This window comes from Ailuropoda melanoleuca, chromosome 7 (genome assembly GCF_002007445.2).
Source record: "Ailuropoda melanoleuca isolate Jingjing chromosome 7, ASM200744v2, whole genome shotgun sequence".
NCBI classification, from domain to species: Eukaryota; Metazoa; Chordata; class Mammalia; order Carnivora; family Ursidae; genus Ailuropoda; species Ailuropoda melanoleuca.
The window spans coordinates 75,319,030-75,342,834 of NC_048224.1; the positions used below are offsets into that span (position 1 = coordinate 75,319,030).

At 34.8% G+C, this 23,805-nt stretch overlaps 1 protein-coding gene across 6 annotated transcripts in view; it reads left to right on the forward strand.

Annotated features, from left to right (window-relative positions):
- Positions 1–23,805, forward strand: part of NBEA (neurobeachin) — a 651,237-nt gene that overhangs the window by 336,287 nt on the left and 291,145 nt on the right. For all 6 annotated transcript variants that reach the window (XM_034665060.1, XM_034665062.1, XM_034665064.1 and 3 more), the window contains 2 exons: positions 17,484–17,592; positions 20,999–21,165. In XM_034665060.1, coding sequence (XP_034520951.1) covers positions 17,484–17,592; positions 20,999–21,165 — 276 coding nt within the window. The remainder of the gene's footprint in view (positions 1–17,483; positions 17,593–20,998; positions 21,166–23,805) is intronic.

Here is a 23,805-nt window from a genome sequence, read left to right on the forward strand (position 1 = left end):
TCACATTTTATGCAGAACACTAATACACACACAAGCGGTAGATAGGGTGGTAATAATGACCTGTTCAGAGGCTTCCTAGTGTATTGTGCTACTTAGCAGTCAAAACAGTGAATAAAAGTCATATTTTACTTATTCTCTCCCTTCTTTTCCAAAAGATATGTATTTTAGATTACATTATTCTCTAGTTCTTAGAATTCTTACTGGTGGATTCAGCAATAAGAAATTGTATTTTTAATCAAGGGAAAAGCTCTTATTGGGGCTTGTAGTCATAATATTTGCAATACTTTTGCAATCCTTTTCTTTTGGAAAAGGAACCATGTCATTGAAGGAGCACAGAACTTGGGAAATTAACTGAGAGACTCTCCTGGAGTACACAATTCTTCCTGGCATCATTGTATTATATTGTGGCTAATGGTGCTGTTATGCCTCATTTGCCTCCAGATTTTTCCCCCAAATTTTCTTTATACACCATCAGTCCATGTGTCCTTACTCCTATTGTTAGAAGTTAAATAGAATTAAATGGCTTGAAGCAGCTTTCCTTCCTTTAGTCACTGCCACATCTCTGATTTTGAGCTGGTATGTCTCAAATCACCAAGTCTATTCCATTTTTTTTCAGGCATGTATTCCTGTTAGCATTGACTGTCCTTCTCCTGAACATTACAACTTTGAGCTGTTCACTTGGAATCTCAAAATTAAGCTAGGAGCTAGATTATTTGGCCCAGGGTTAACCCTAATAGGAAAAAGTCTTCTAATCAGTATTTTTTAAACTATTTTCTTGACCATTAATAGCACATATAATTTTAATGTGTTGCTATTAGCACTTTCAAAAATAGGAAATAATAAATAATAGAAAAATTAATTGGGTATACTATCTGTTCAGGTAAATATTGTTTGCTGAAGTGTTTGCTGTGTGGGTATATAGGGTTATGATATGAAGTGTATTTCTCATATTTTACTTTGAGACACAGTTTAAAAGCCACTATTCTAAGCTGATTTGAGACTTTATGTGTCTTAAAACAACCCTAACATATCCTATTCTAATGGCAATGTTTTCTAAATCCATATTAAACCAGAAGATGAGGGACGCCTGGGTAGCTCACTTGGTTAAGCGTCTGCCTTTGGCTCAGGTCCCACATTGGGCTCCTTGCTCAGCGGGGAGCCTGCTTCTTCCTCTGCCTGCCGCTCCCCCTGCTTGTGTTCTCTCTCTCTCTCTGATAGATGATAGATGCATAGATAGATAGATAGATAGATAGATAGATAGATAGATAGATAGATAGATTCATAGATAGACTCTAAAAAAAAATAAACTATAAGATGAGTAAGTTACACAAATCCTCCATACTGGTATTAGCTTGTTGAGACTGGTTTCACACAGAAGTAAATAGCTAAGCAACCCATCATTAAAGAGATTGGAAAGAAGAAAAGTAGAAGATTTTATATAAATTGACCTTTCTGGCCTGTGAGCAAACTGAAAGTAACTCCCTTTGTCCGTGTACCATAAAAGTTGACTTACTTAATCTGGTGACCAAACTAGTATTAGAATACCTGGGGGCTCATCGTAAGAAATGACCCTAACCTACAATAATAAATACATGTATGCTTTTTGTAATCCTTCTAATAATGTTATGCCTGAGCTAGTTAACTTGGGGATCAATTTTGGGACTGTGCAACTAAATGAAGTTAACTAACAGTGCCGTGATCCACACATGAATAAGGAGAGAAATGAAGCTTGCTAAGAAATCAAATCCAGACTTTCCCTTCATTCACAAGGCATGAACTTAGTGGTCCTCAGATGTCAATGTGCGTTAGTATCACAGGGTTGTTTATGAAACATGTAGATGCTAAGGTCTCACCTCAGACCTGTGCAGTCAGAATCTCTGAATGGGAGTTATATCACCATTTTTTTTTAATTTTATTGATTTATTTGACAGAGAGAGACAGCCAGCGAGAGAGGGAACACAAGCAGGGGGAGTGGGAGAGGAAGAAGCAGGCTCATAGAGGAGGAGCCTGATGTGGGGCTCGATCCCATAACGCCGGGATCACGCCCTGAGCCGAAGGCAGATGCTTAACCGCTGTGCCACGTAGGCACCCCTGTATCACCACTTTTAATATGTTCTGCAAATGATCAGGATCTTTAATGTACACCAAAATTTGAGAACTAGAACTATTACACTTCATTCATTTATCTTAGGAGCCATGTAAATTATCACCATCTTTACCCATAACTGGAAACATAAATATATTCATAGGTTAAGTGATTTTTTTCTATGCTGCACTAAGAAGTATAATAACTGTTTAGGTTCATGGTAGATTATAATATAAATTTCTACTTTTATGTATTTGAAATGATAGACTTATTTGAAGCGATATATAGGTGATAAGAAAATGAAATGCCTATCTGTGGATCCTTGTTTTCATCCAACATAATTACTTAATTCCCAGAGCTTTTTCATAACAGTTAATTGGATGGGGGGAGGGGGAGGTTTTCAACCAATGTTAATTCCCTCTCCTCACCCCACTTTCTGTCTTTAATGCCTCCTCCCTTCCATATCAAGTCCTTAGACATCAATCTCAAGCTCCAAAATTATCCTTTAGGTTTTATCTTCCTTCTCTCTACTTTCCCAAATCAAAACTCCAGTCCTCCAGTAAATCTGAGACAAGTGTATGTCTGATTATATTTTTATATAATAGGTTGTCATATAATAAGTTGATCCAAAAGCATGAATAATTCATAAATTTTATTCTCTGGGAAAGATTTAGTGTTTTAAGAGAATAACTTGATATTGTATGTAATTATTTTCCTAACAGTGATACGTAGAAAGAGATTTTCAAGTCTCTAGTGTTTGTTTTCCACTTTTCCTTCCTTTGCACCAATAGAAAGACTCGGGATAGCCCACTACAGAGACCCCCTACTATGCCCCAGTTTTCTACCTTTATATTTAACCAGTCATATAATTGAGTTAATTGGGTCTTGCTTAAAAAAACATAAAGTTTGAATAATAGTACAGTTCATAATAAATCTGCTGTTTTACAAATCTAGGTTTGAATATGCAGAATCATTTTGAAAGTCCCACCACAGCCTGATATGGGGGTTCATAGACAAATGTCAAGATCTGCCATTGTTTTTCCTTCTAATGAATGTAAAAGAACCAATGTATGTACCTTTCAGAAAAGTGAACTATTATCTGGTGAAGGGGGACACCTAGTACATGTCAAACACTTTACAAGTATTCTCTCACTTGCGCTCATAACAACCCTATGAGGTGTTGTCCCTCCTTAAAGGAAATGTACTTTTGGGGAATGTAGGAAAGTTAGAGTCAGTGATACACCTATCAGGATCAACATGGTATTCTGCTATTGTCATCAGGTGATGACTTATTGGCACTAAATTATTTCAAGAACCAGTAGAGCCCAAAGCTTGTAAAAATTTTCTAAAATAAGTTCTTTTAATTTTAGATTAAAAAATTAAATTATAAGTTTTTCCAGATTTTTAAGTAGTCAATTTTCTTTAAAGATTTTATTTATTTATTTGATGGGGGGGCACAAGAAGGGGGAGCAGGAGAGGGAGAAGCAGACTCCCCACTGAGCAGGGAGTGGGACTCAGAGCTCCGTCCCAGGACCCCAGGATCATGACCTGAGCCAAAGGCAGATGCTTAACTGACTGAGCCACCCAGGTGTCCCTAAGTAGTCTATTAAAGGACTATAGCACAGGAAACAATTGAGCTTCTCTGACCCAACCAGACTGTACCTTACAGTGTCACCAGAATCTCTATGCCATATTTTGGGGCCAAAGGGATTTCTGCTCCTATGCTGTGTGGCCACTTAACTTTCAATCAGAGTCTGTCTTCTTGGCTAAATAAATCAGGATCTGAAAATCTAATCTTACAGTTTGGGCATACATTCTTTCTCCCAGCTTATGAGATATCTGAAACAGTACACCCTCATTTTCCAATCAGGAAACTGAAACTCAGACACAAGGAAAATTGTTCGGCCGATTCATAACACTGATATAAGGCAGAACCTAAATATAACTAAATGTATCCCCTCATTCATCATAGATAATGGAAGACTAATTTTTCTGACCTCTCATATTGCTTTTTCTATTGATTTTTTCTTTCATCAAATTAGAGGTTATATTTAAAATTCCGCGTCCGTTAATCTCAAGTCAAAGACAAGCATTAAAATTATAGCATACTGAATAAAATTGAATTCTTCCTAGAAAATCAGAATTTTCCTTGCTGATATCTGTTCCATTTGGAATAGAATACTTTGTTTTGTCAGATGACTTCTTTCCTATACCCATGACAACTCTGTCTGTTTTAGAATAGGAATAAATAGGATTGAACAAATTGGCATGTTTTTCTCTTTCATTTGGGAAATAGACTTACATTAGAAGATGAAGAACGCTTGGAGTGCCTGGGTGGCTTAGTTGGTTAAGCAACCAACTCTTGATTTTGGCTCAGGTAATGATCTCAAAGTTGTAAGATGGAGCCCTGCATTGGGCTGTGTGTTGGGCATGGAGCCTACTTAAGATTCTCTCTCTCCCTCTCCCCCTCCCCCCACCTCTCTTTTTCTAAAAACAAAACAAAACAAAAACCCCCAAAAAACAAAGAACGAAGTTGAAGACCACGTTCTGTAGTAGATATTCCTGAGTTATCCAGTATTTTTTATTTACCTCATTTTCTGTGTGCTAAATGTACCATAGAATTTCATGGTGTTAAGAAATTACCTTAACATTAAAATTCTATTTCTTCTTTGCCCCTCCTTCTCACATAACATATTCATGTATTAATTCAGTCATTTATCCATGTAGGCCTGTGTTATTGGTGAGTCCATATTTCCTATCATGTACCTTGCAAATCATGTTGGCTATAGAGATGAATAGCCACTGCACCTAATTTTATGAACTTCACAGCCTAAGACAAAGATAGAGACTTGTTAAAAAGAAAAGGAGGAAAAAACCATAAAACAATGTGATGAATATTATAATGACAGCACATTTGAGAAATTGGGAGGTCTTTTAGCTGTATTGGGAAGAGGGGGTGGTAGGGTTTACAGGAAGAAATGGCACTTATAAAGTTCCTGAAAGAGCAGGAGTCATTAAAAGAACTACAAAGATTTTTTTTTCTAGAACATTGAATAAGTATGTTAAAGAGGCAGTAGATAAGATTAGAAAAGTAGACAGATACCTGTATATAGTGAGTTTAACTATTATTTTGTCTCTTGTAAGTAAACATTGAAGAAATTTAAGTGTAGATAACACTAATGGCCAATTGAAAAATGTATTGGAAAGATGGAAGATGGGGGTGGGCGCAGAAAAATTAGGGAGCTGTTGTAATCCAGATGACTAAATTAAAGCAATGGCTTAAATTAAAGCAATGTTAGTGTAACAAATAAAGCAGATTCAAATATATTGAGGTAAAATTGACAAGGCTTGGTGACTAATTTAGTATACGATGATCTCGAAGTCACATTTCAATGGATTAGAAAGTGAATAGGGACTTCTGTTTAAACTGTGTGGGTTACTCACCCCCCATACAGTTTAAACAGAAGTCCCTATTCACTTTCCAATCCATTGAAATTTGACTTCAGAAAGAACGATTACACAACATTTGCAGCAACGTGGATGGGACTGGAGGAAATTATGCTAAGTGAAAAAAGTCAAGCAGAGAAAGACTATTAAATGGTTTCACTCATTTATGGAACATAAGAAATAGGAAGATCGGTAGGAGAAGGAAGGGAAGAACGAAGGGGGGGTAAACAGAAGAGGGAATGAACCATGAGAGACTGTGGACTCTGGGAAACAAACTGAGGGCTTCAGAGGGGAAGGGGGGGAGATTTGGATAGGCCGGTGATGGATATTAAAGAGGGCACATATTACATGGTGCACTGGGTGTTATATGCAAATAATGAATCATGGAACATTGCATCAAAAACTGGGGATGTACTGTATGGTGACTAATATAACAAAATAAAAATTATTTAAAAAACTATGGGTTACTCAATGATCTGAGGTTATCTTCAGCAGCAGAATATTTACATCCTACATAGGGTGATTCTTTGAACCAACATGGGTCTTATAAGTGGTTTAGAATTTCTCTGGGTCTACCCCTTCCCCCTGTAAATCAGTGCCTCAAGGAGTAGGAATGCTCTGGGAGGACATGCCTAAAGCAGCAATGCGGTTGGTATTTTAAGCCTATGGCAAGAAACTGAGTAGAGAATCTAGCCTGGAATTTTCAGGATAAGCCAAGATCCTTAAGAGAGGCTGATATGGTTCTAGTGGCTTCTCCTTGATATCAGCAGAAATGAAAGCAAACACTTCCCCAAGTTAGGTCTGTTGAACTCTTACTCATTAAGATTAGAAGTGAGGTAACAATCAAAGATCACTAAGTATTTGAGAATGAAAGCTACTATGTATGAGAATTAACAGGGAAAAAAGAAAAATCAAATCTCTAAGGACTAATACATTAGAACTGTGAAATATAGGAAATAAAGTAACACAAAGTTGAATGAATAAAAAGAGATCATCATTATGAACAGGAAGATTTGAAAAATTGAAACTTGTAGAATTTAAAAATACAATTTGGAAAAAAATCTGTGTATTGATTCATCAGATTAGACAGAGGCAGAGGGAATTAGTGATTTGGAATACATATTCTAAGATTTTTACCCACAGTGCAGAGAGAGAAAGAAATGAAAAATGAAAGTGATGTTAAGAGATATGGAAGTAGAATGAGAATGTTTAATTTATAAGTCATCAGAATTGAAAAAAGCAAAGAATTCAGCGTAGATAAGATGGAATATTTTAAAATATGATGGTTGTGAATGTTTAAGAACTGATTAAAAACATGAATAGAAAAATATTCAGGGCACCTGGGTATCTCAGATGGCTAAGCATCTGCCTTCGGCTCAGGTCATGATCCCAGGGTCCTGGGATCAAGCCCTGTGTCTGGCTCCCTGCTCAGCAGGGACTCTCTGCTACTCCCTCTCCCTCTTCCTCTGCCTTTCCTCCCCAGCCCCTTCTTATGATCTCTCTCTCTTTCTTTCTCTCTCTCTCTCAAATAAAGTCTTTAAAAATACAGGAATCATAACATACCTCAAGTAGAATACATACGAAGAAACGTGTGCTGGATACAGGTCACTAAAACTGGAAAATACCAAAAATAAAGAGATAAAAGCACCCAGAAAGAAAGAACAGATTATCTACAAAAAGAGAAATATTAGAATAGCAACAACAAAGTCTAGAAGAAAATGACATAACACTTTCAAAGTATTGAGAAAAAATAATTCCCAATAATTGTATATAAGCAAAAATATTTTCAGAAATAATGGATAATGATGGTAGAGTAACTTTGTGAAATTTTAACTTACCCCAGTCCCATCGTTTGCTCCCCAATTCAAAGGAAGCCATAAAACACACACACACACACACACACACACACACACACACACACACACACTACAAGTACTATACCAAAGGGAGCAAAACAGACCTCATTAGCAAATAATTTTAATGACTTATTTGTTCTGATCTGTCTGGTGGCTCCCTTAAAAGACTAGCTTAAAAATTTTTTGTCTTGGGATACCTAGGTGGCTCAGTTTGTTAAGTGGTTAAGCATCTGCCTTTGGCTCAGTTTATGATCCCAGGGTCCTGGGATCAAGCCCTGCATTGGGCTCCTCACCCAGGGCTTCTCCCTTTCCCTCTGCCTGCTGCTTCCCCTACTTGTCCTGGGATCAAGCCCTGCATTGGGCTCCTCACCCAGGGAGGAGCCTGCTTCTCCCTTTCCCTCTGCCTGCTGCTTCCCCTACTTGTGCTCTCTCTCTTTCTGTCAAAATAAATAAAATTTATAAATATAAATTAATAAATTAATAAAAGATTTTGTCTTATTTTGGCCTGACATGGAACTGGCCTAGAGTGAAAAATGCTGCTTCCTTGGAGGCATTTGTTGAAAACATTTATGGGCTAATGTCTTAGGTTGCTACTGCCTGAGGTGATAGAGAACAGTTGGGGCAAATAATAGACTAACTAAAAACCTTGGGAGGATCAATTGCTGAATGAGATGTACACAAAGGCTTTGAAAAGTTCTGACATATTCCTCAAAATCCAAAAGTCCTTGCACATGCTTAAGGTTGTTTGTGTGCTCTGGGAAGACCCAAGAAGGTTCTAAGCTCTCACCTCCTGCTGACATTGATACTCAATGGAAGCAGGAAGTAAATGCTAAGGTAGAGTTGAAATATGCCTGGCTGAGCTTTGAAGGGCTGCCCAGCACACAGCATCTTGGGAAAATCTGGGAGATTTTTTTGGATCTAGGCATTTAAAGAAATATCTATCTGATCATTAGCTGCCACTAAGATAATGAAACAGGTTTCAGTGGCTACACATGACAAAGAATAACAGAATTAACAAAATTAACAAAGAAGCAGACAACAAACAACAACAAAAACATATCCTGGGGAGAGGATAGAATTAGGTTTCAAGAATTGCCATGTTATAATATTTAAAATGTCAAGTTTTCAACAAAAACTTATGAAGCGTGAAAAGAAACAGGAAAATATAACCATACACAGAAAAACAAAACAAGTGAAACTGTACTTGAAGGAGCATAAATATTGGACTTTGTAGACAAAGACATTGACTGTTTAAGACACGTTCCACGGGTTAAAGGAAATATATCTAAAGAAATAAAGGAACATATGGGAACGATGTCTAACCACATTAGACATTAGAATGAATAAACAAAATATGGCATAAACATACAATGGAATGTTATTTAGCCATCAAAAGGAACAAAGTAATTTTACATACAACAACATGGATAAACCTGGAAAACATTATGGTAAGTAAAGGATCCGTACACAAAAGTCCATATATTGTATGATTCCATTGATATGAACTGTCCATAATATATAAATCCATAGAGACAGAAAGGAGATTAGTTAACCAGGTGATGGAAGGAGTAAGAAAGAGGCAATTGGAACTGGTAATAGGTAGGGGGATTTTTTGTTTTTATTTTGTTGTTATTGCAACTTTTAGCAGATGTAAGGTGTACAACGTGTTAATACTTTTGTATATTGTAGTATGATTGCTATCATAGTGATAATTAGCACCTCTATCATATTATATAATTATCCATTCTTTTTAGTGGTTGGAATCATTAAGTTCTAGTCTTTTAGCACATTTGATAATTATAATACAATATTGTTATATAGTAAGTATAATGTGAATTTTTAGATCTCTAGGGCTTATTCATTGCAAGTCTATAACCTTAAACAATATCTGGCCTATACCTCCATCCCCCATCCCCTGGTAACTACCATCTTACTCTGTTTTTATGAGTTCATTTTTTTTTTAGATTCCACATATAAGTTATATTATACAGTACTTGTCTTTGTGTGTCTGCCTTATCTCACTTTTATTAAATTCTCAAGGTCCAATCATGTTGTTGCAGATGGCAGGATATCCTTTTTTCTTGTGGCTGAATAATATTCCCATTTTATATATATACCACATCATCTTTATCCATTCATCCATTGATGGACACGTAGGTTGTTTCCATTTCTTGGCTATTGTGAATAATGATGCAGTAAACATGGGAGTACATGTATCCCTTTGATATCCTGTTTTCATTTTCTTGGGTATACTGCCAAAAGTGAAATTGCTATATTGTATTGATGTAGAATTTTTAATTTTTTGAGGAACCTCCATATTGGTTCCATAGTGGTTGAACTAATGTATATTCCTACCAACAGTGTGCAGGTGTTCCCTTTTCTCCACATCCTTGCCAACACTTGTTATCTCTTATCTCCTTGTGGTTTTGATTTGCATTTCCCTAATTATTAATGATGTTGAACGTCTTTTCATGTACCTGCTTGGTATTTGGGTCTCTTCTTTGGAAAATATATCTGATATGGGGATTTTTGAGTAATGATGGAAATGTTCTAGAATTAGATAGTGCTAATGGTTGTGCAACATAGTAAATATACTAAAAACCACTAAAGTATACATTTTTAAATGGTATGTGAAATATATCTGAATTTTTTAAATGCTATAAAATTTAAGGTGAAATAAAATTTAGCGATAATCAAAATCTTAGGGAGTTTACCACTGAGAGAATGGTAGCTACTAAATTTACAGTGTGTGCGTGTCAAGATCAAAGAATCTCAGAAGGACAGAAAGAGAAAAGAAAAAAATGTGCAAATAAATTGCATTTATGTAAAAAACATGCATATACATCTAAATAGAGATTGTCTTTTTAAGGTGATAATATATAATGTGTGAGTTTGAACTGGATAATTGTGTGTAAGTCAAAAAGGGGTCATTAGGTCATATTATTGTGGAAGAGGGTTATGGTATTAACTTAATACTTTGCTAACTGTATCTGATAAAATTCCAAAAATAGCAATGAAAAGAATTGCATGAATACAGTTCCAATTAATGGAAGGTAAAAAATGAGAATAAAACAAAAGATTAAAAGACCAAGACTAATAGAAATAAAGTATTGTGTTAAAAATAAGTACATTGTATAACAATGTGCACAATAAATGTAAATAGACATTTCCATTAAGAACTGAATTGTGAGATTGAATTAAAAAATTTTTATGTTCTATTTACTAAAGTCATTCCTGAAACCTAAGGAATGTTGCAAGTAAAAAGATAGACAAGTGTATACTGGACAGTAACCAAAACAAAGCTTACATAGCTATGCTAATATAAAAAAAAATAGGTTTTAAGGCAAAAGTCATTATTATTAATGAACCAGGTCATATAGCTTTTAAAAAGTTAAATTTTATCAGTAAGATACTACCAGTCTATACTTACATGTTTCGAATAAAATAAGATCAAAATATTCAAAGCAGGGGCGCCTGGGTGGCACAGCGGTTGGGCATCTGCCTTCGGCTCAGGGCGTGATCCCAGAGTTATGGGATCGAGCCCCATATCAGGCTCCTCTGCTATGGGCCTGCTTCTTCCTCTCCCACTCCCCCTGCTTGTGTTCCCTCTCTCGCTGGCCGTCTCTATCTCTGTCAAATAAATAAATAAAATCTTTAAAAAAATAATAATAAAAAATTTAAAAAAAATAAATATATTCAAAGCAAAAATTGATGGAATAAATCTTTCACCTTAATGATTTTAATACTCCTATAGCAATCATCAAAATATCCAGCACACAAAAAAATTAATAAAAATATGCAAGATTTGGGGCGCCTGGGTGGCTCATTCAGTTAAGTCCCCAACTATTGATTTCTGCTCTGGTCATGATTTCAGGGTTGTGAGATCAAGCCCCACCTCCATGCCCAGCATGGAGCCTACTTAAGATTCTCTCTCTCCCTTTCCCTCTCCCCCACTTCCCTCCTCTTCTAAAAAAAAAAAAGGGAAAGAAAAGAAAAAGAAAAGAAATATACAAGATTTGAGTAGCATAAGTTAGCAGCTTTGATATTATTGTTATTGGTGGGAGAGTCTGTATCGTGTGAATGAAGGTCCCCATTCTTAGATTCCTCACAAAAAGATTTACATGAGGATGGGTGCTCAAATAAAGACAGCCAGAAGGAAAGTAGCAAGCACAAAGCAGTTTGGGGATTGGATATTTGTTGGGTCTTTCTGGGCTGATAGGATCTGTGGCGTAAGTAGGTGATCTCTAATGGAGGCTGCTTCCAGTCGTCCAGGGGACTTTACAGGTTGGGAGGGGGAGTTTTTGACCCCACAAGATTTGTACTGAAACCATCATGGCAGCTTTTCTCCATGGGAGGTGGGGGGCTGTGCTATAACTGCAATGCAGATGCATTATAATGAGTCTAGGGGTTACTCTGGGGCAGAGGTGGAAGAGGAGAGTGGTATGCTCCACACAGGAGGCTCTTGGTCTGTTAGCCCCAAGGTCTTAGAAGCCTCAAGGTCAAGATGGGCTTCTAATGTGAAACCTATTTATCGCCATCCTTGCTTCCAGTTCATGCCTCTGTCATTTCCCCTCAAGGGCTTGGGAGTCTGCCTCGAGGCATTCCTTCCACTGCTCATATCTAGCTTCTACCTAACATTATGGGCATATATAGAACTTTGCCCCCAACCATAGAGAATACATATTCTCAAATAAATAAGTCACATTAATGGAATCTGATGACACAGCCAAATCGTAACACAAGTCTCTTCAAATTTTAAGAGTTAGTGGTACCATGATATCTGACAGTAGATTTACATTTAAAAGCAAGGACAAGAAAAAAATTAAAAGAGCCTCATAACTATGGAAAAAAAATTTATATTTTAAAGAAAAATCAAGAGAGAAAAATATTTGGAACTAGACAGTCATGGATATGCTAAATACTAAAATGTATGTAATGTAAGGAAAATGAAATTTGAAGATAAATGTATAGCTTTAAAAGCTTATATTTGAGAATAAGCCTAAAACTAAGGAGCTGAATCACCAACTAAAAAAATAATGTCCAAGTTAGAAAAAGAACAGAATAAGCCTTCACAAAGTAGAAGGAAGTCGATCATAAAGACCAGAATAGAAATCACTGTAACAGAAAAATAAGATACAACAGAAAGGATGGATAAATACAAAGTTTTTTTTCTTTATATAATAATAATACAGGTAAACTATCCCAAGACTGATGAAGAACAAAATAGAAAAATAAACATCAGAAATAAAAAGGAAACATAATTATAGATAAAATAAACTTAGAAAAGATAATGAGAGTGCTATCAAAATGTTTTACCATTAAAAGTAGAAATTTTAATGAAATGGGAACATTACTAGAAAATATATAAATTCCAAAGATTTAAATAACAAGTAACAAAACCTTAAATTTCTAAGTATGAAGGAAATTTAATCAGTAAAAATTCTTCCTACATTTATAGATTACAGGTATATTCCACCAAATGTTCAAATAAAACACCATTCCAACCATATACCAACTGCTAGAGAACACAAGCAGAGGGAATGCTCTCAACTCATTCTTTGAGGCCTGTTTAATCCTGACTACAAAAGCAAACAAGACGTGTGGGAGAAAGGCAAATCACAAGCCAGTCTCCATTATGAACGTAGATGTGTGAATCCTAATTAAAATATTAACAGAACCCAGTCTGGCCATGTATAAAGATATACTATGTCTGTGGGAGTGGAGAACTGGAGGAGGGCGGTGAAGAAAGTTAACCCAGAAATGCCAAAGTTGTTCATCATTTTAAAACTCCTAAAATGTCTTTCATATATCATATTAAAGATAAAAATCCCTATTATCCTCTCAGTAGATTCAGATGCATCAAATAAAATTCAACATTCATGATTTTTAAAAAATATTCTTAACAAAAGAGAAACAGAAAAGGATTTTCTTAATCTGAAAAGAATGCAGAAGACGTGCCACTATATTTCTAAAACTTATAAACAAGTTAATCTAGACAACATATTGTTGCATATACATATATTAGATAAAACAATGAAGAGGCAAGAGAATTATAAACAGTGCAGCAGAGTGGTTAATAAATGTGTGTGTGTTTATGCGTTAAATAAATATATATGGAAATCAATATAAACATGCATTCAAATAAATACAGTGTTTTTTTAAATAAAGAAAAAATTTAAGTGAATAAAGTTAGGACACTAAACACATTTCTGTGGACTCTCAAAACACGAGTAAAAGAAATTGGCTGTGAAAAAGAAATAGAAACTTCATCTTCAATGAAATTTGTTTTTATGAGTTTCCTCAACAGTCCAGATGTAGGACAGAGGAGGGAGACCAATGTCTTAATCTAAGGTTACATATTTCCTAAGCAAATGCAGCAGATAGATAGGAATTGAGTGAAGGTACTGGCAAGAAAGTCGTTGCAACATGGAACTGTGGGATGGCAAATTTGATGGGAAAGGAAATGAACCTGAGCAGTGGAAGAAGGATTAAGAGAAAATGGAGGGATTAAACAAGTGCAAGTAGAAGAATCCAGAGCTTGTTTTTGCCTCGATCCAGGGAAGGGACAGTGAAAGCAAGAGAGACCAGTAAGTGTAGGGAGGTTGCAACCAGAAAGTAGATTGTTGGGGGTTAAAGATTTAGGAAGTGAAGCCAGTTAAGGCCAGTAGAGTGATTTCCTGAAGTGAGGTAGAATTGAAGTTTCTAAAGGAATCATAGATTTAGGTATTTTTAGACCCCCTTAAAAAAGGACAGGGAATTGTGAGCTACTCTGGGGAATGGTTTTCCATGTGGATAATGAAGTTACCCAGAATGATTCTGAGTCAACTAAGATTACTTATCTCTTTGGAAGTAAAACAACATATGTTAGTTGATGTAGAACTCCTAAGTGTCAGAGCTAGGAGGACAGACTTTCAGATAATTGATACAATTTCTCTGGTGTTTCTGAGGCAAGAGTCTTCCCCACTGTCTCCCCTTCTCTGCCACCATGCCTCTTTGCTTTGCCAACCCACTGTTTTGCTCCTGGGAGTCGTACCTATTAACCAGCCAGACCCAGAGCCTCTCCCTTCCTGCTGTCTTCTGTTAATCTATTTAAATTTTGTAATCCACACTAATTTGCACGTATTAGATTTCTTCCTGGCTTTCTTCAGCTTTCATGCACTAGACAAAGCCATTGAACAGAATATTCCAGTATTTCACATCTCTTTTCCTTTTTGAAGCCAGCCTACCAAATATAGAGCAATGATCTCATCAAAATTTAATATTCAGAGTTAGGTTACAGTCTTCAACTTCTTTTATTTTTCTACCACCCTCAGTGAACTGAAGATTATCTGTATGATTGTTTGCCCTCCAATGTTATAGAGAAGTCTGAGCTTTTTTTTCCAAGTATTGTGGTTTCTGACAGATTCCCCTAACCTTTTCGTTCTTCAAATAAATTATATTATCATGAACTTTTGTGCTAAAAATTAGAAAATATTCCCATTGGAAGGTGCCTATGTCCCTCTTAAGTAATTGGAGAAGTTATTGCTGTATGTTTCCGGGAGATATTTCCACTTACCCTGCTGCTATGCAAGATTTTAGTTGTGCCTGTGTCATACTACTGGGAAGTCCCTGATGGTCTGAGAGTGACAGCCATTAATTTAACTTAAATCTCATCATGGAGTAATGATGTCAGACCACACATGGACTTTGGGTGAAAAGGCTTGTACTGAGAACTATATTGAGTTCAGTATCTGCATTACTTGCCTTGAAATAAAGAGACCGTTCACCTGCTGGTTTTTGTTCAAAATGCTGCACAGGTATTACACATACTTTGGTGAAAAGATATTAAAACTTAGTGCTATGTAATTCAACCTTAATACATTACAATGAAGAAATAAATTCAGGACAGTCAGACTCACTTCAAAGGCATGTTGTATAGCTTTTACAATATTTAAGCAATAATTTAGAAATATCAAGATACCCAGTAATATTTTTTTTGTTTGCTTATACGTATTTTTCAGTGAAGAAGACGAGTTTGCTATGGGTAAACAGAATGTAGTGAACAATATAGAAAGAGTTACTTTGAGTTGCTATTTGACATATACAAAAGTTAAAATGAGGTTCAATCTTTCCCATTCTGATTGAAATTTGTAACAAGTTGAGCAAGAAAAAATGATAATTCATTTCATTAATGAGCAGTGGAAATAAAGAATGGCAATTTTGAAAATAGCACTCTTGTTAAAAATCTAGATAGAGATAAACTGGACCATGAATGAAGATAAGTGTTGGAACCGAATCTTAAAAAGACATAGGTAAAAGAACAGACATTATTTTGTAAATTTGCCCTTTAACAAAAACCCAGAAAGACTTAAAGTTAACTTCAAATATCCTTTGACTGTTTTTAACACAGTAATTGCTTATTGGAAAAGAAAGCATTTTAAAAGATGTGAAAAGGCCCAATCACTGTTTATAATTGACAGAATGACGAGAATTAATGTTAGAATGCCCACAATGGAGGAGGGCAGCAGTAAACATGATAGTAGTAAACACGAAGCATAATTTTACTTCAAAATATATTGTTGGCTAATGAAGATGCAATGCAAAATATAAAGTTGAGAATTGTTTTTAATTACAATCTGAGGTGAAGAACTTAATTTTTCTGAGCTTTGGTTTCTTATGTTTAAAAATGAAAATAATGTATATCTCTGAGGATTCTTGTGAGAAGTAACTCTTGTGTGTAAACTACCCATTTTATTACTCAGCTCTCAGTAAGTGGTTTGGTGACAATTGTTATGATCATTTTCTTCTTTTCTTCCTCTTCCTCTTTCCCCTCCTCCCCCCTTCTTCTTTTTCTTCTTCTTTTTCTTCTTCTTCCTTCTTCCTTCTTGTTCCCCTCCTCCTCTTCATCATCATCATCATCATCATCATCATCATCATCATGTGGCTTAAACCAGCAACCATTTTTTAATCTCTCACTATTCTCGTTGACCGGGCTCAGCTAAACCGTTCCTTTGCTCCCTGTGAGGTTGTCTGGCATTTCAGTCACCTGGGAGACTGGCTCTGGGCTGGGAGCTCAGCTAGGCCTGAGATCCTGAGGTCCTCTATTCTTCTTCTTGAGGCTGTCCACATAATGTGAGCTTCTCTCAACATTGCAGCAGATTCATGGGAGACAGAGTTCCAAGAAAGGAAAGCAAAAGGTGCAAGGCATCTTATGCTCTGGCCGCAGAAGTCATAAAGCATCACTTCTGCTAAGGGGAACAGAAAACAGCTCCTCTTTTTGATGGAGCAATAACAATATCACACTGCGAAAGAGCATGTGGGGTGGGATATATTGTTGCAGCATCTTCGGAAATAACTTCCACCCTGTGCTACAAAAGAAATATGAAGAAGCTCCCTCGTGTACATGAGAAAAGGTCTTCAAGATATATTGCTAAGTGAGAAAAGCTAGGTACAGAAAAGACTGTATAATATACTAAAAATAGTGTAAGGATGTGGGGGGAAAGAACATTTTTATATTATATATTTTTAAAAGTCTTCAAAAACATGCAAGAAACTAATAACAGCAGGTGCTTGATGAGGTTGGAAATCAGGTGGCAAGGTGATATACTGAGACTTTTCACTATATGTCTTATTATATTTTTTGAAACAATTTGAATATTCAAATAACTTCCACTGTTTAAAAATTCAGTTTATAGATTTCCTAATATATGGCCATTTAGCGTTTGTGTGAAAATTTACTTCCAAGATAGTAAATTCTGTTGTTTTAACCATTTACTTCAAAGATCATGAACTCTGTTGTTTTAACCATTTGAAAACTGTCGAAACACTGTCAAAAAACCTTGATTTTTTTTTTGCATTAACTAACTTTATCAAATGAAATGAATCATTCATTCACAAGACACATAGTACTTAACAGAGGCATTGTTGTAACAATTTTATGGTATATTTCTATATTGCAATTGTCTTTGAATGATAATTTCATCTATCTTAATTTCATAACGTAACTTCGAATTTTATGCGTCATTAATATTTCAAATACTGAAATTTGATTATGAAAAAGTTGTATTAACTGAAACTATTTAGAATAATAATTTCAAAGGTATCTTCCTTTTTAGATTACTGTGCCATGCTATGAAGGACCATATAGTTCGTGTTGCAAATGAAGCTGAGTTTATTTTGAACAGACAGAGAGCTGAGGATGTACATAAACATGCAGAGTTTGAGGTAAGGTTTTGGTGGCAGATTGAATTCTGCTTTTTTGTTATAAGTCAGCTATCACTGATGGTAACCTTGCATAAGAAGGTTTTTTTTAAAGAGGAAAATTTCATTCAAGTTATTTGGTTTCTTCTTTTTTTTTAAGCTTTAGTAAATGCCAAACAGAGAGCACTAATTTTTACCTCATTTACAACATGCAGAGATTCTTCTTACCATGTGCCTAACCCTTTGGTAGACTGAAGTTGTTCTAATGTACTCTTAAAGGCAAATAAAATTTTATGATACAATTACTTTAGTAATTTTTAAACTAGTTTATGTACCACTAGAGGTGGGTATAACAAGTGGTGATATGAAGAAATCCAGTTTTACCAAATATTCAGTAATTTATTATTTATCAATATATCCATCTTCAGAGTGTGCAAAGATCACTTCAGTTCATGTTTTATTGTTATAATTGATATTTTATTAACAATTGAAGCATTGCTATTGTATGATATTCATGCAGATCTATACATGTATTGGGAATATAATTTAAAAATCCTCATTGATACCTTGACTAAAGAAAAAATTGAGTATCATTTCTATTTATATGGAAAAACTAAAGTATATTGAAATATTGTATTTTCCATACTTATAGGTTTTATAACAAAATTTTATAGTTCCAGCATGTCAGTAATTATGTGCCATTATTTGAATTGCCTCAATTCAGTATCTTGATTTCAGTGTTTTAAATTACAGTGATTACTTCAGTTCATTAATTTGCAAAAAAAACTTGGTTTCAGACATATTCAGGTGACCTGGTATTTGGCTTAGGTTGAACTGTCAGTGGCCTTGAAAATAATGAATAACCATCAATTTATTTTTCTGATGCAACATTCGAACAAGTGTGGTGTGGCTGGAAATCAGAGCCCAAGGTTTCAGTTTTGATGAGGTTTTTATCTCAGTAAGCCAGCTCTCTTAGTCGTGCAAGTTGATGCCCTAGGTCTAGTAATCTCTGACCTCGCTGGATGAAAAGCATGAGACAGAGAAATAACTGTTGTCACTCTCATACTCTTAACCTCTGCTTCATTTGTCAGATGACACAGCACACACTTGTCACGTGAGATTGCAACAACCTTATTTAGAAAAAAATACCAAATATTTTAAACTTTGATAAAAGTACATTGACAATTGGGTGTTTATCAAAGTGAAGTTTCATATCTCTTCAACAGTAAATACTGTTAGATATTTTTCCTGCTGTAATCTGGACGTCAAGAAAATTTTGACTTATCTGTTCTTTGAAGAATATGTTTAGATATGAGATATGTCAGGAGTCTAAACAAAATAAGAATATTCAATTAACTGTTGACTTATATGAGTAAATAAGATTTAGAACATTAGCTGCAAAGTGAGTTTGAGTCATTCATATTTCTACTAAGAAAATGAAAAATATTTTGTGGGGATAGAAGAAGATCAATATTTGTCATGTGAAATATTTCAAATAGATTTTCAAGCAGCTAGATATTAGTTTCAAGTTTTAACACATATTTATCCGAGATGAAATTAAGCTGAGGGCAGTGTTTCTCAGCCTTTTTTTCATTATTGCCCCCCTAAGAAATCTTTTTAGACAATTTTCATTCTAATCTCCCTCTCCCAGTAAAATTTTATTTCTACAATATTCTGTATATCTGTTTAGTGCTGTATATGCATCTGTGCTTTATACATAAAAGGAATACGATTTTGTCACACCCCCACTTTTTACCCCCTGGGGATGAGATCATTCCTATTGAGGATGCATGGCTAAGGGTGATAGAGGCTACTAAGTGGACATGAAAACTCAGTGCTTTTTAGATTGTGTAAATATAAAACAAAATACTAACATACATCAAACTTTGAGAGTATTATCATTGTTATTTAATGGCCATATATTGTTTTTTTAACTGAAATGTTTAAATTTGTTCTTTTTAGGTTAGAGCTGTATTGGTAAATGCATTGATTTGTGCGGGGAGGGGAGGTGTGCCCGCGCACCACTTACCACTTTTAAATTACAAAAGATTTAATAAAAGCCATGACATTTTACTAGGACTTTTTGGGGGAATTTCTCTCTCTCCCATATAAGCCTGTAATTAAGAGATAAAGTATATTTAATTTGAGTTGGGTACTTCACAGTTAAGTTTTTTTAGTTAACCATTGTAATTGTTAAGGAAGAAAAATGAAAATTTAATTTTGCTCTCCTATGAGCTAATGAAATATTAACCTCATTATGGAGGCAGATCATTGTACTAATTGGTGATTCCCTGTACAAAAAGATAAATTGGAAAATGAATTAATCCTTCTTAGATTACTGTAGAGTTATTTCTCTGAAAGAGATGCCTTGCAGTGGTAGTATATATCAGTAGGTAGACTGAAGGGAAATGTTCAAATACCTTCCATGAAACAAATTTTTACATAGTAAAGATGAATGTGAACCAATTATATGTATATTTAGATGTGAGACTTTTTTTCTTCTAGTTATATGACTCATATTACAGACTTGGTAATGTTAGAATTTACAGTTGGTCCACCCTATAAAAAAATTACTATACAAAAAATCAAACTTAAAGAGATATTCCTCTTCATGTTCATATTGAACCTTTTTGATACAGAGTGAAACCGATTAGCTGTGTTATTAATACTGGTGAGCATGAATGCAAATACCTGATGGAACAACTGATTCTTAGGAAGGATAAGAATAAGATAGTTGTTATCATGGGAGCCTTTGAACACATTAAATTGTAGAGTTGGGAGAGATTACAGAGAAAACTTTGCTTCTTATTTTAAAAATATGAAACCAAATGTGATGGCGAAATAAAAGAATTTTCCTAAAATGTGGAAGAAAATCCAAGTCTAAATTCCTAAATGATTGCTTTTCCTTGTATACCGCATTGCCATACATGAAATGGAAAACTACAAATTAAATGGCAAGTTTTGGATCTCTATAATTATCAGGAATGTAATTCTCATTTTAAGCACAACATAATACCATATTGGTTAAAATAATAATAAGATTTACATTTTTAATAAACCATTATTCTAAAATTAGTACTTTGGGAATATATTAAAATCAGACTCTCAGAATGTTAGGAGCCTTAAACATCATTAATTGCTTTTTATAACATCATCCAAATTATTTCCCATATACTTTATGTATAAGCACATAGAACACATTTTTACAAGTTTGAAAAGTGATTGAAGTGACTATACATAGTGATATAGTGACTATATTTTTTTGCTTTTTAAATTTTTTTTAACTAAATTTTCAGAAGATTGTAGTATCTGAGTTTTTAAAATGAAATTGTTATTACTATTCAACTTAAGGTCAGATACCATTCCTTACTTAGATATAACAGAAGTTATACGTTGTTAAACATTATGCACTGTTTGTATTTTTTTGTAGTCGCAGTGTGCCCAGTATGCTGCTGACAGAAGAGAGGAAGAGAAGATGTGTGATCATCTCATAAGTGCTGCTAAACATCGAGATCACGTTACTGCAAACCAACTGAAACAGAAGATCCTTAATATTCTCACAAATAAGCATGGCGCTTGGGGAGCAGTTTCTCATAGGTGAGTTTCACAAATTTACAAGTAAATAATAACTTACAGATTATTTATCATAGTTAGAAGTTAAAGATTATAAACTTCAAAATTATGTAGAAAATGTGATTTAAAGCATAAAAAATTACTTGAATTTTTCACTGATATCTTTAGTAATTCCTCTTTAGAGTCCTTTAGAAGAAAATCTAAACTTTTAACAGAAACTCCAATGGAAGTCATTTCTAATTTAATAGTAATATGTAATACAAAAAAAAATTTAGGCAAGTATTTTAGACTACTATCTCTTATATGATGTGTGTTAATTATAAGAAGTGACTCATTTTTTTCATCTTTCAAGAGTCAACTCTACCTACTTATTAAATTTATATCATTCTTATTTTTATCTTACAGACAGGTAATAATATAAGCATTTACTATGGAGAGGTAACATTCTTTTTAAAACTCTTCTTCCATATTTTTCTATTCAGTCTTTCTTAGGAATGATTTTCATCACGGATTAGGGCATTTATGATATCATAGTACAAGTAAAACCAAAATTGGTTGTTTATAAATTACAGATGTTCTCCTTGCTAAAGTTTTGTGGGTATAAAAGTTATTTTTTTCCTCTACACAGTGAAGTTTTCTAGAAAAATAATAGTGAGGCAGGTCACTATATTTCAGTTGCTAATGTCCTTCATTTTTAGATCTTCATTTTTTTGATCCTATTAAATGCTTTTAAGTCTCTGGCAGAGTTTAGGGGTTGGTTAATTGTGAACAGGACACTACTAAGAAGAATTCTGATAGAAGTAATTCTACTAGTTACGGAAGGATATCTAGAATGTGACCATGATACTGTTTGACCATATGTCCTGGTATTTCAAGTGTAAGATAGACTTAGTAAATCTTTATAATTTTTGTATTTAAGGTAAAATTATAACTTAATGAGTTTAAAAATAATCAGCACTCAATATTTGTTTCTTTTTAATAGTAATACAGTGACATCTAGATTTATTGAATATTTATCGTGTGTCAGGCATCATACTAAAAACTTTACATGAATTATTTCATTTAACCTTCAGAACATCTCTATTTAGGTTGGTACTCAAATGTTTTCCATATTGTATTGAGGAAACTGGAGCTTTTAGAGGTTAAATAAAAACTTACATAGTATCACACAGCTTGTACAAGGAGAGACAGTGTTTCAGTCAGGGTTCTCCAGAAAAACACAAAAACAGAACCAATGGGATATATGTGAGACATAGACAGAGATATAGGTATAAGTATAAATAAGATGTAGACATAGTTTTTTTTAAAGAATTGGCTCACATTATTATGATGGCTGGTAAGTCTGAAATCTGTAGGATAGGCTGGCAGGCTGGAAACTAAGGCATGATTTTTGCTATAGTCCTGACACAGGCAGGATTCCTTTTTCCGATTAACCTCAAGGTTTATTTTGGTTTTTTTGTTTTTGTTTGTTTAAGGCCTTCAACTAATTGGATGAGGTCCACCCACATTTTAACTTTTATCTAAAATCCAGTGATTGTAGATGTTAATCACATCTGGGAAATACCTTAACAGCAACATCTAGACTACTATTTGACCAAACAACTGAGCACCATAGCCTAGTCAACCTGACACATAAAGTTTAACATCACACTTGGTAGCAATAACATAAGCATTTTGCCCAGCTATAGACCTTGTCTCTCTTTTTGTGTCCTCTGAATTGGATTTATCTACTTAGTTATATACAGTCAGGACTGTAACATAATATTGCTAATAATTCAGCTGATATGACTCAGAATATTGCCTTCAATGTATAAAAATGTCCATGAGTTTGAGGTTTAATTATTTCATCATGTAATTAGAATACAGCTAGCAGACAGTCACCTCCATAGCAGCAGCCATGTGCATCCTCTGCTCAGCGGGTCCTTTACTATGTTTCATTAGATTGACAGAAAGACTGGCAGCAGGACCCCTTAGAAATAAAGGCAGCTTCTCTTCTCTCCTGCTCATTAATTCCCGGTGCTGACTGACTAAAAACACACAATCTTTCTGTTCCTGTCCTTTCCTAAATAGGTCAACGGATGCTAAATCTTTAAGGGTAGGTTTTGTTCTCTATAATCTTCCTTTGTATTTGACTAATTAATAAAGCTCAGTCATTAGATTGCTTCTCTTTTTTGTCTTATTCACTCTCTAGGGTGATTTTTACTAACATGGCTTAAAATTACAGCCACTATGTTGATAACTCCCCAATTTATTATCCCTAGTCCAGATCTCTTGCTCACTTCCAGACCTGTATATCCATCTACCTACTTTCCATCTTCTACTTCGGTATCGTATTTCAGATGACAAAACGGCTCCTAAGACTTTCTCCCAGACCATCTCTATCTCAGCTGAGGGCAACTCCATTCTTAAAGTTGCCCAGGCCATAAATGATGCTGTTATCCTGACTGTTTCTAACACATCACACATTGATCCCTGCAGCATGTCTTACTGACTCTGCCACAAAATATGTCCGGTGTGTTACCTTTGCTATCCCCTTGATCCAAAACGATGCCATCATTTCTCACTTGACTTGTCCCAGCAGCATTTTCTGCAGTCTTCCTGTTTCTGCTTGATCCTCTTAAAGGCCATTCTCAACACATCAGCCTAGGTGACTTTTATTAAAAT